At 45.8% G+C, this 12,998-nt stretch overlaps 1 protein-coding gene across 1 annotated transcript in view; it reads left to right on the top strand.

Moving 5' to 3' along the window:
• Window positions 1-8,038: 8,038 nt before the first annotated feature.
• LOC144123913 (uncharacterized) overlaps window positions 8,039-12,998 on the top strand; it is a 17,823-nt gene continuing 12,863 nt past the window's right edge. The window contains exons 1-2 of the mRNA XM_077656625.1: window positions 8,039-8,478; window positions 10,408-10,570. Of these exons, the coding sequence (XP_077512751.1) occupies window positions 8,192-8,478; window positions 10,408-10,570 (450 nt within the window). The 5' untranslated portion in view covers window positions 8,039-8,191. The remainder of the gene's footprint in view (window positions 8,479-10,407; window positions 10,571-12,998) is intronic.

Raw genomic sequence — 12,998 nt, 5'->3', positions numbered from 1 at the left:
GTCACTCATGACGTATTCGCCAAAGGGGCCTCTTTTTATTCTCATACAACACTTCTAGCGAGAGAGACGTCAAATTTTTCTTTAGGTTGAGATATGTGTGAAAGCCCGCTTGCGTAATAATGCTTAATTTTCCTTATCTCGTTTCAAACAAAAGCAAAGCGAGCGATTGCAGCATGATACGCTTCTACATGAAGATTGCGGCCCGTGAAAATGGTCCAGTTATTGTGAACCATATATTACCTCTACCGTCCAACTAAATTTCCGTGTCATCGGCGTCGTCAGCAAAAAACGCCAGGCTAAAAATTCAGTGCTATTCCAAGTGGAAATGTACCCAACAGCATATAGCTGGTGTGTCATACTGATCATAGAGGAGTCGTAATGTGTGAAGAATTAAAAAAAACACACAAATAAAAAACAAACAAATCATTATAGTTTAAAAATAAGCAAACACATTAAAATTCAAAATTAAAAGAACGAAAAATAAAAATATATGATTGGTAAATGATAAGCGGGCATACCGCATTCAACTCAGTACTCGTTTTCATTAGAAAAACAAAACAAGCATCAAAACCACATTATGGATGACAAGGCGCGTGTGAACACTAAGAACACCATTTCACCAATGCAGCTCAACTGACAACCATTCATTGTTCATGCATTGATCTAACCCTACCAAAGACTATCTACATTTAGAGCTGAAAATTTCAGTGTATATCATAGTGACCATCAAGCAGTAGTGAATGTCGTTGTGAAGTAATAAAGGGCAAAATAAGTATATTTCACTTGTCTCTGGTTTCACGTCATAATAGGTAATTGGGCGTCATTTTATGCTTCGCTGTCCAACCACATTCACAGCATGGATTGGAGCCACATTTTTTTTAATCGAAATATTAACAACCAAGCACCTACTATTAGTGCAGATAGCTCTTCTGAGCTTCACGTTAAAAGCCTTCCTGGTAAATGTAAATACAGGGCCGTTGCCAGCCGTGAATTCCTCATGTGCTGCTATTGTTACCTAGCAGCAGTCGCAGCTGCACAGGGGAGCCGTTGGACAAGTGGCGTGAAAAAATTGAGCAATCAGACTCGCTCTAGCCTCGCCAGCTCGAAAATTTCTACGTTCCTTGGGAAAAATTGGCAAGGACTTAACATAGCTAAACAGAGTAGGCATGCGAAAGCAGGCGTTAATTATTCAATTGGAGGGGGCACTTAACTCCGTCTGAAGGGTATGACGTGATATCTTTGGTTGATTGATGCCCATATATGCAAAATCGTTCATTTTCTACTTAACATTCACACATTCATAGGCTGCCAGCGCTCAGGCAAGGTATTATTTTCAGTCTTTTACTCCGCGACAACTGAGCTTGACAAAAAAGCGAAAGCTATATAGCCTGAACATGCCGAGTCTTCCAACGCAGAGATATATCATGCCCGCATTCATTTATAGTGTGTTTTAAAAGACCACTTATTCGTAATAACGTTTTGAAACGGCGCACTTATTACGTAACTGAAATCTATAAATGCTGTTGATTCGTAGCAAGAAAGGTTTTCATGATTACAACAAATATTGTAGGCATAACCCGTTTAAAGTAGCCTAGGAAGATGGCGCGATCTACAAGAGCGGCGAAGCGCGCATCACCGGCGGAGCCAGCATCGCACTAGTTGTCCTGCGGCACTATTCTGCGGCTTCATTTTGTGGAGTGACAAAGTTACAAACGGTCCTCCCATATGGGCTTCTCTTCATTGGTAGGAATAGCCGCCAGCGAGCGTACTACTATCGAAGGACTTGCCAGGTTAGTGTAACGTGGAGTTTTTGGAACTCTGCAACGTGGTCAGGTAATATTTTTGGTTAAAAACCACGGCAGCATTTAATAAATTACAAAATAGCATTTGCGACAAAATGTGACGCAATGAGATATTTCTGCGATCACCTGTGCCATGGTTAAAAAAGCGGTGCTTTGGCTAAACCATTTTTCGAGTAACATGCAGGGCAACCAGTTTAAAAAAAGATATTCAGACATGGGTACTGCTGAATGTGAGTGCGCTCTGCTTTGAGCAAAAGAGGTGCCTAGCTATTTGAATCACAAAATGGAGCGCGTAAAAGACGAAGTGCACAAACCAGTAGGGAGGACTTGAAGCCTGAAGCACATCTGATGGGCTCTTCGAAGTCCTGCAAAAGATTACTTGAGTATTAAAGTACCTCACCGCATACAGGTCCAAATGAAGCGCAAAACATATATTGAACGCATTTTCTGAGACCTTACGCAGTTCGCAAATACTAAATCTGGCTGGGATTTTGCAGCCATTTGCGTAATCTGCAAAAGACGCCAGCAGATTTTGTTGGCGCCCGCGCATCAGCCTCAACCACCCTGGAGGAGTTCTGGAATTTTGTTCGCAGAAAACTGTAGTCATTTCAAGGCCTTTTTGAATGCATGGGCGAGCGCTCTAAGGTTCAGGAATTTTAGTGAGAATTTTACTGTATACTCTCAGCTCAAGTTCGGATCTCTCGCGTCAAAACAGAAACAGCCGTGAGTGTTCTCTCCGAAAGTGATCGCATTTTAAGGCTTGTATTTCGTAGCCTTTGTTTGGGTAATTTACTAAGGCAGACCTTGCGTCTTCGACACAGTAAATTACCCATCAGTTGATATTCGCTTCATGATTGCCAAAGAAAATCTCCAGCTTACGCTCGCTCACTCAAGAAGCATCATGAACGAGGTTATCGCTTAGTGTGCTTTAGCCATCAAAAAGCCAGCGGATAGTTTGGCGATATTGCTTTGAGCGCCAACTGACGGTCACGCCAATCGCCGAAAGCGCCTTTGGTTTCGCGTAGCTTGTTTCGCTCAAAATGTTTTAATAGTTTTCTATGAGAATATAATTATCGTCACGTAATAGTGACGGCAGTAAGAAATACAGCGTAAAGGGATTCTTAAAGAAACTGTTTATAGGGCAGACCTGTGCCCACAAAAAACTGAATTACTTGGCGGCGTCACAGCAAGCGTGCTCGATGATCGTCATACACTTCTCCCAGAAAGAAAACCGTGAACAGCCTAAGGAACTGATAGGCATGTGGGATTAATGTTTGCAAAACAGCTAGCTCCGTACTCACCCGTGGGCTCGTAGGACTCGATGGCGTGAGCACAGGGCTATGTCTAGATGCCCGCTCGTGGGCCGACTGGAGTGGCGTCTGTCGCGCCATTCGTCTGAGCCTGCGAATTAATGTTTAGATTACTAACGGGGCCGTAAGATACCTTCGTTCAATTTTTTGGAGGCTTGCACCAAACGAAGCGCGTGTCGTCTTTTTTTGTTGTCTACAGACAGTCGAGCTTGGTGATGCATATTCTGCAGTTACAACGCCGATTATATTTCGTGGATTTTGTCTCCATCGACAAGGAAGAGGAAAAGGTTGGCCTATGTGACGAGTTCACAGCACCAAAATATAATTAGAGGGCTGTTTACAGCAGCTGTACAAGCCAACATTCCTCAGAGGTGTTGGTTATTGGCGCTTGCGCATTACGGGTGTGGCCTTAACACAGCCTATGTAATTACTTCAGAATTTGCGCTTTACAGATTGGGTTTGTGGAAGTTATACATAATAATGAAATAGCATTGAAGTTATTAATTATCCTACAGCAAGCGCGTGAAAAATTTAACTTACAGCTAGCAGATGTACCCGGGTGATGTGATGTGCGGAATTTTATTCATTTGATTATTTTGGGCCCTGGATGGTTAACTGGTCTTACGCTCATGCATTTCTGCTACCTGTTCTTCACTGAAAGGAACGTTATTTTCTTCCGATACACCAAAAGTAACTACCGGATAGAGAACCCAAATTCGCAGCTAGCGCTCGGCTGCACAACAAAACAGCCAATTAGTCGCCGTGGCGGGATTGATATTCGCCACATTCCTTAAGGCATAGCTCTAAAACATTTTCCAGCATATTCGAACGTAGTTCAGGCAGCCGTTTTATGAGCAAACTGTACTGCAGGCTCTGCAAAAAAAAAAAACAGTGTTCCCTTGTGTGCATTTTAGCTGCTTGTTATGTTTCTTCACATGCTCCTCGGGGCGACAGCGAGAATTCTGGAAACTGCTCTATGTACCCATTATAGACCCTGACTCACGTATTGGTCCAAGAATGCGCAGCATATAATAGTGAGACTCATCAGGAGTGAGAAATTAATACTCGCGTAGTAATCAGGAAAGCGCGTACTCATCTGGGCTATCTGATGACAAGTTTAATCTCTTACCGTCTCCTTGACTGCAGGCGTCTAGGCCCTGTAGCAGAAGTCCTTGGCAGTGCAGAGAGGCTACGATGCGAGAGGTTAGGCGGTGGCAGTCACTTCTTCTTCTCACATTCTTTTCAACTTTTTTGTCTTCGTCAAGAAATAACGCGATCATATGCACTCCGCCTGTTCGGTCTGCTGTCAGGTAGATATGTAACACGATCGAAAATGTGTTGAAAGTAGCGTTCTGTCATCTCTACATATTTTAAGTGTAACATATTAATAATGTCATCTCGAAAACCTTTGCTCTAAGTATAAGTAAAAGAACAAAAATTAGAAATCATGAAGCAGTCGTCTCAGATTTAGGCGCCTCCTGGGCGCCGTAGCTTAGATGAAATCTTGTAAGCACCGAGCAGTTGCCTGAAGAGGGGAACAGAGTAATCCCGAATGTCATAGATAATGCTCTATTAGGATTGGCGCCAGCATGTCTCGAGGATTGCCACCAAGACAGAATCTCTCGCCAGGTGTCAGCGGGGTGCATTTACCGCGCTCGCCCGGTCGTTGCTGCGTGAGACAAGCGGGGATCAGGGTTCTGCGAAAATCCCTTTAATGAGTCGCTGTCCCCGGCCGCGAAGTGGTTCCGGATGTCTTCCGATTTTCCCCGACGTCTCCACCGACCCGACTACTCCTGGCTTCACGAGTACAGCACCAGCATGGGAACGGATCTCCACAGTGGCTCGTCTGCGGGCTTCGCCGGCCATCGCTAATGGCAGAACCACTAGAGAATTTCTCCCGACGGGACGCTCCGGCTTTGCGCCTCGGCTTCTTCGAAGTTCACCGACCGGCGGAGAGCGGGCCGAACACCTGACGTCTCCTGCCAGCCTGGTGGGGTCCTGGCCGCATACCCCTCTCCCTCGGGCTCAACTTATGCCAGAGGCGTGTCCATTGTGCGGAGGTGTCTGTTTGTGTGTGATAGTGAGTTTGTCCACACCCTGGTACCACGGCGAGGGCGTCCCCTACCTGGGGAATCTAGGGAAGACGCAGTGTATAAATCTGGACTGCGGATGCAGTTGGAGGAGCTCCCTTCTGAACTTGAAAGCTTGTAAATATGTAAAATAAACCAAGTCTTCTTTCTCCACTAACGAACCCTTCACTCAGCGGCACTCCTGTCCGGGACGGAGCGGGCGTCATCTTGACCGAGGTTGTATCGAGAAGCGACCCCGATACCCACCATCAACAGCTCTATCTCAGAACACGCGAAGCCAAGACGCACCAAAAGGCTACACTGGAGTCGTGAAAATAGATCTTTCCTTATATGGATGGTCTGCAGAGACGTTTCCAGCAATCTCTACATGGTTTTGAATTCTCTCGAGCAACTTGGAGCGTACACAAGTAATTCTTAGGAACACAGCTATTAGCAGTGGAAGGCAAAGCTGGCTCGCACAGAGCAGCCCTTTCAGCGCCAGCTCAACGGCCAAGCCTGGAGGCCAATCTTCGTTGATGGTGTCCCTGACCTTTGCGATCCATCCGCGTAATTCCTCAAAGTCAATTTACTCTAAGTTTGCTCTCTGTAAGTCCTTGCATATGGTTCTGCTGAAATAATTCATCACTAGACGTTTTTGGCGAACCTTTGAAGCTGCAGTAGCTGCTGTGGTTAAGATCAATATCCAAATGAATTCTCCACAGCCGCCAACTTAACTTCGTTTTCTTATTAGGCAGCCTTGCAAGTTCATTGGCTCTGAAACTGCACCTTTTCATCATATCCTGAACGTCAGTGAAGCTTGGGTTTATTATCACCGTGGATGCTCCTGTGCAGCCTTCCTTTCTCCGGACTTCCTCGCCCTTCATTTCTAGTTCGGTTACGTTCAGTGACCTTCCATTTTAATCAGACCTCTTGTAAGCTTGAGTGCTACGAATGGTACGGAAGCTGAAGTCGTCCCGTCACTAGGACGCTAGAGAATTAGTTAGTTGACAAGTCAAAACAGCCATACAAGTCACCTTTATGCAGCGGCGCATTATATCCTGCCTGGTTACAGACGAGGGGGAATTCACTATCACGAGAACCTGAAGCGGCGATGAGCTGCTTCAAAGAAAGCCACGCCCAGATGCAGTTTCAGACGCCAAAGGATTGCTCGAATGGTAAGCGCTGTTGCGAGAGGCCGACGAGCGGTGTAGTCACATTTTCAATTGCATGGAGCGGTAGTGGTCCAACACAATTCCATGTCGTCTGCGTGACGATATTTTGTTGGCGCTCGTCGAATCGCTCGACAGTTTTCGCTCATCAGTTATTAGCACCAAGTGCGTGTGCTCTGAATCACGGTTGCTCTAAATTTAAGCCTACTGAAGCTAGCCTGAACATACGTGGCCGTTATTCCGCATTATCTAGAGTTCGATGACTCGCAGATATGAATTGCCTTTCTGAGTGCATACAATATTGCCACGTGCCTAGCACCGTGCAGCCTAAGAGCTTAATCAAAACGACGACAAAGCAGCGGTTGGCTCGAGAGGCGCGCTTGGGATATTTTGACTCAATAATTCTGTTTGAGCCCATCTCTATAATATTTTATTATTATTATTACTAATTTTGAAATCAAAACTTTTATACCTTTTCATTTGATGAGGAAGTATCCTCTGGTGTTGCTTTCCCGCGTGCTTTTCATTTTAATTACCTGAGTACAGGTGAATAGCCACCAGATTCTTGGCCGATCCCACAGTGTGGGTATGTGCCATCTTCTGATAGGCTAACAACAACTACAACATATACCTAGCCCTGGGATTAAAAGTGCCGCCCTAATTCCCCCCCCCCCTCCCCCAAGCCTACCTGCACGGCTCTCCTTGGGTCGTCATACTGCTGGAGGTGCTTGGCAGGCGAAAAATGCGATAATGGGATGAGTCGAAAAAGACAGGAATACCCGACGGAAGCCTATTTAAATTCAAATAAAGTTTCTGTCCGCTTTCTTGAGCCTCTACTGACATGCCAGCGACCATTCTGCACATTTCTGTGCTAATTCAAAAAATGAAATGCGGTTCAATCAGTAACCTGTGCCACATTGGTTCTGTTCATTCCTTTGAAGAAGCCAGCCTAAGGTCTCGGAAGAGGTCAGCATGCTGAGAAACACTGCACGTGTTTGTATCCACCAGGAAATTTACCTTTAAGAAGCAGAGTAGAGACAAGTTATGACTGTCCAGCAACTCTGAAAGGCTGGGCAGTCACTCTCCACATTGACGCTAAGCAAGAACTAGATTTTGTTTTCCTCAGCTCCTGAAACTTGTTTGCGCTATTCGTGGGGAACTCCGAGGCGCAATTCCGTTGCCTCTCATCCCCTGCCTCACTAATTTTGATGATGATGGTGCTGTGGCTCAAGGATGAGCAGAAAGTCCCAACCTTTGCAACCTTGCTGTGGTGTTTGAAAATAAAGTATTGCGAAAACACTAAAAAAGGACTTTAATAATAGCCCCAGGAAAGTAAGTGAACACATTCCAGTAAATCAGTACAGTATAAAGAAAAAGAGGAATTTCATAACAATAACCTACAAGATTAGAAGCGTTGCTCTAAATCGGCACTGAGGAGGAAAATCGAAGGTTTTGTGTTGTGGACACGCCGAATAGATGCATCAATTGCGGTCATAAAATTACATTGTTCGTTTGGTTTGTTTTTTTATGTTTGATCAAACTGGTTAGTATAGATGCAGTTCGCCCTCTACCCTAGGTGCGTTTACTTGCTACGTAGCGTATTCAGAACCCATTGATTCGGTTATACATCATTGTTCATCGTTGCTGACACAGCTTTCAAATAAGCCTTCAGGCGCAACCCAAACTTCTTGTGTGGAGGCCCTTGACAGAACGGAATTAGGGTTTTTCAAAGTGTTTGCAGTAGAGCATGGACACCGAGGACAATGACGACATGAAAGCAGGCTGCCTTGTCGCGAGGAGGTGAAGAAGAAGCAGGAGAACTGAACCTGACTGTCACCAGAATGAGGCACTCAAGAAGGCGTCCGAATCGCAGAGTTCCCGCGTCGCCTCAGCGCAAGGCACCGAATCATGGAAGAGCGGCGGCAGAAGGCGCGGCTCTCCGGCGCAAGATTTCGGAAATTCTCCCGCCAGCGCAACCGAATCCAACCCCAAGCCCCGCCAGTCCTGGGGAGGCAGTGCGTGAGGACGAACAGAAGCTCCACTTTTCGATGTGCCCTCTTGACAGTCCGGCAACAGGGCCGCCACCAGCTCCTGCAGACAGGGGCTACGCAGCGCTTACACCACCTGGGTGAGTGCTGATAATGCGCGTTGTGATTTGGACCGTCGGCTGTTCCAATCTCCTGTAGTTTTTTTTTTTTTTTTGTGAGGCGGATTCGGAGTGGAAACTGCTGGGGATAACGGGTATGCAAACATTCAAATTACGACGGTTTAAAAACCACATATTCTTGGGTAGCTGAAAACATCGTGCAGGAAGAGACTACTAATAGTGTTATACATTGCGAAAAATGAACAGCAGCGAGGCTTCATGCTCCTTCAATTGAAAGTCAATTTCATGGCTGGAACGCTAGCGGGGTGCGAAATGTTAAACATTTTAATTGCAGAATGCTTTTGACGGCCACCATAGCGTAGCAACCTGGGCGCGTATCGGAGGGTCCAAGAAAGATGAAGGTTAGTTGTGTATGGAGGGAATGGATTTCACACATAAAGCGAATGAAATCAGTCGGAGCGATTAAAAATTTTTCATTTAAATTAACTTAGCACACATAGAGTTAGCGTTACTTTTTGCACAACGAATGCGGGATTGCGGAGAAAGCATTTCATTATATGGACACTGACATACTTCTTGTAGCTAGTATTCTTAGTATGGCACTTTTAAGTATAATTTAGGCGCAGGGCATATCTCTAGAAGAATGTCAAGAAACTCTACTCTAATTGGCTTACATGTAGGAGCGTTAAGCTGCTTTGAAAACGATCAAAGACATAGAGATGTTTTCTTGATTATAGTTAGACGGTAAAACTACAAGTACAAGTTTTGATCTTGCAGTAAATATCATTTATATGCAAAGAACTGTATTTCTTAAAGAGTTAGTTTTGAAGGGCAACTCAGATCGAGAATTTGACTGCCTTCAAAGCGTCGAATGTGTCAAAGTTGCAGGTAAACCATGTGAAGCCCTTCTGTGCTAGCATTTAGAATTATGACGTGAAGGCCTATTAAAATCGCGGCTGCCTTAAAGCTTGCCCGCACCACACAGTGCCAATTGTGTGGGAGATAAGCGGGGCGGGCGGCATTGGGTGCCATTTTCAGTATAGTTGAATTTCCCTCGCATAAGCACTTGCTAAACACCACGCATAAGCACCTAAACTTCGCCTTAAGAGCATGACGCCATAGGTTTAATGGATTAATGCCATATATGCTAAATTGATCACTATGAACTTTATGTTCATAGATCAATGGGAGTCCCCATTCTTGTGCGATACAGGATTGAGTACATTCAGCGCTTTATCACATCATTGATTGCACCTCGCTGCGTGTGACTCCTAATGAATGGAGAGCAATTTTAATTGTTAGCAATATTGAAATAAAAGGAATAATCATAGCAGATCGAGGAATGGAAAAAAATTCATCGGTACATCAATGATAAGCACGAGCAAAGCAGCATAGGAGAAGCAGGGAAAGTGATATCTGGATTTTTTATCAGAATCTAACACTGACGAAAATCAGCGCGACGCGTAACGCCCGATTATTAGGCAAAATTTAAAAGCGGAGTGCCACAGCAGATAGGAAGAGCAGCGAAGCTCAAGAATCATATCTAGAAAGGACATTCGGATATTCGGATATTTGTTTTCAAGAACGTGGTAGTGCCCGCCACTAAACTGAAATAATCAGAGGTGTTATTTTCCTAACAGTGGATTCACCATGACTGCGAGTTTTGGGAGAGTGACTGTCATCCACAGCATGCAAAAGTAACTTTGGCGCTTTTCGCATGCTCCACAATCTCCCGTCCGCAATTCCGGGTATTCTGTCGTTCTGGCTTTTGTAAAATGGGTATGGAGAGGGGCGGCAAAAAGGCGGCCAACACAGTAACTGATAGGCGCAATACTTTGGGGCACAACATTGCATGGTTGGAACTTATGAAGTGGTATTGTGGTGTGGAAAGCTGACTGCTGTCATATACTGAGCCAAACCATTGCTTATAGTGCATAATTTTAACTGCAGACTACACTTCACCAGTCACCGGATTCGACTGTCTGCGGACCAGGCGCCGGCGCAAGAACTGAGCGATCTGAGTGGACTGCTCTCTCCGAGGATTGCTGCGTGGAGAAGGCCACAGCCCACATTTGGACTGTCGCCACTTTTACCACCACTGCCGCAGGCAAAGGTAATTTCTTCAGTGGATCGATTCAGTTTAGGTCCCTTTGAGTTTTAGTTCTTTTGTTTACTAACGCATTATTTCATTATTCTACTTCTTCTCTCAGGAAGCCGGCCTGACAGCCTCGAACCAACAATATTTTCTATTTCTTAAGCTTACGAGTACTATATGAATGAATACAAAGTGCGAGGAAATCCAAATAAGCATGGATATAGGACCAGAAGTTAACTGAAGTACTGCTGTCTGCGTCTAAAACAGACGCTTTCATAGAGGAACAACAAGACAATGAAGAAGAGAAACTTTCGTGTGTCGAAACTCCCGTCTAGGCGTAATCTTCTCTGCATTTTTAAGCTCGATGGAATGATAATCACTGTACTCCAATTTTTCGCCATGCGTGTATTAGTCCAAATATGAGGGTGCACGTTTTAGGGCAGGTATGACAGTCAAGTAGGGCATCAGCTCAGTTATGGAGCTGTTGTCTTCTGGTGAAGGTCAAAGCCTTTGTAAGAGAGCGGAAGATTGCCAACACTTTAATACATGTACTAGCGTAACAAGGGGCAGGGTTAACGGACACTTATTTAAGCAAGCCAGAGTGACCCTCCAAACACCTCGAAAACATGGTGATGATTATAAAGCAAGTAATAAATTTCAGATACCACATCTGCCATATTCCAGGTGTGATGACCCCCATAATGCGCAGGTCCACACGGGACGGAGAGGCAGAGACACCGTATGGCTCAGTTTAAACAAACAGGTATATTCAATAATTACACATGATTAAGATTATACATCAGAGGCTGGGGCGTCCGAGCTTACGTGCCGACGACTTCATGGGGGTGATGGAGTGGCTCCAGAGTGGGCTCGAGCGGTTGCTGGCAGAAGCTGCACGCCGTCGGGCTTCGGCGCTGAAGGCCCTCTTGGCGAACGATGTCGTCCTGAGCGTGCTTGTAGATGATGACAGCAGAGCATATATTTACAGCATACATATACAGAGAGTTAAACTGGAAAAAGCATCAAGTTACATGCTAAGCATGGAGCCTCAGCTCAGACTGGACTGCATCCGTTTACATGTGCTTTTAAGCACTTGATTAACAAAGGACTAAGGGCGGTCATTTCCAGTGGCCTGCCCAAAGCATCAATTCTCCAATCAAAAATAACATGCGAGATGGGGACAACCCTTCGGGTTGGGCTTAGCCTCGAACCCAGTGTCTGTTAACAATACAAACTAAATAAACAACAAAAACGCCACCTCTCTCTCTCAAGTGAGAGTATACACAGGCTCTCTCTTCGGAGCTAATCCTTGCCTCAGGCATGCATACCGCCTCCCACCATCGGTCCGCGTCGCTCGTCAGCAACAGAGGAGGGGGCGAAAGGGCCCACGATGCTGCCGCGCTACCGACGGCGGGACACAGCTAATAAGCATGAATGGGTTCGTCTGTTGCTCCGGGAAACCAGACTAAGGGTCGCCCCTGTCTTCCCACATTCTTGGCGAGTCTTGCCTGTCCGCCATGACAGGTGTCCGTCACGGCCATCCTAAGAATGCGCTTTTGTTCACTAGCGCCTGTCTTTCCACATTCTTGGCGAGTACTGCCTGTCCGCCATGACAGGTGTCCGTCACGGCCCTTCGTTCTGGTTGTCATCTGGGTCTCCGTCTACGCCGCGCCGTCGAACGTGGAACCTCGTAGCACACACAAGGAATGTACCTCGTAGCACACACACAAGGAATGTACCTCGTAGCACACAAGGAATGTCACACTCGCTCATCCTCCAGAAGAATGTTCTCCGAACATTTGAGTCCACGCAGCTCCCCTTGTCTTTCTGAATCGCCTCGCACAGTGCGTCCGACAAAACACTTTCGCTGCACTCAACACCACTGCACAACACCATATGCCTCCGCTGTCATAACTGGCGTCTCCAGGGGCAGCACTGATCTTCTTTTACAGATAAACATGAAACTCAGCACCCAAGCCTCTCCTTTCTAGTCCAAACTGGACGAAATAAATTTACCACAGTTACAAAGGAGCTCCCACTTCTAGCACGATCACGCACAGACAAAAATATAGATAACGAAAGGAAGTAGGGCAGGTTCTGCATGCGCTCCGCATGCTCTCCTGTGAAGGTGTTACTTAATGACAGAAAGGTTTAACTACCAACTCCGATAACTTAACACATAAGCACATAGCAATGTTATGAGCTGCGGCATTACACAATTCTAACCAGTTCACAACTCCGCTCTGTTTACGCCATTAGTCCGACTTAGCTTTCCGATTTCGCAGTGGATATCGGCCTTCATGAGTCATACTAAGTAAGTCTGTGCCCCTTTGTCTGCTTTGGGACTCGCGAGGGCTCGTGGCAGGAGCGTCTCCTGGCGTTATCTGCGCGGCAACCTCGCGCGCTTCTTCTTCTAGCAATGCATGAAGTAAATCCGGTGGCATTC

Source organism: Amblyomma americanum, chromosome 3 (assembly GCF_052857255.1).
Source record: "Amblyomma americanum isolate KBUSLIRL-KWMA chromosome 3, ASM5285725v1, whole genome shotgun sequence".
In the NCBI taxonomy this organism is placed as follows: Eukaryota; Metazoa; Arthropoda; class Arachnida; order Ixodida; family Ixodidae; genus Amblyomma; species Amblyomma americanum.
The sequence above is the reverse complement of the archived record's forward strand: the minus strand, read 5'-3'. Positions and strand labels throughout refer to the sequence as shown.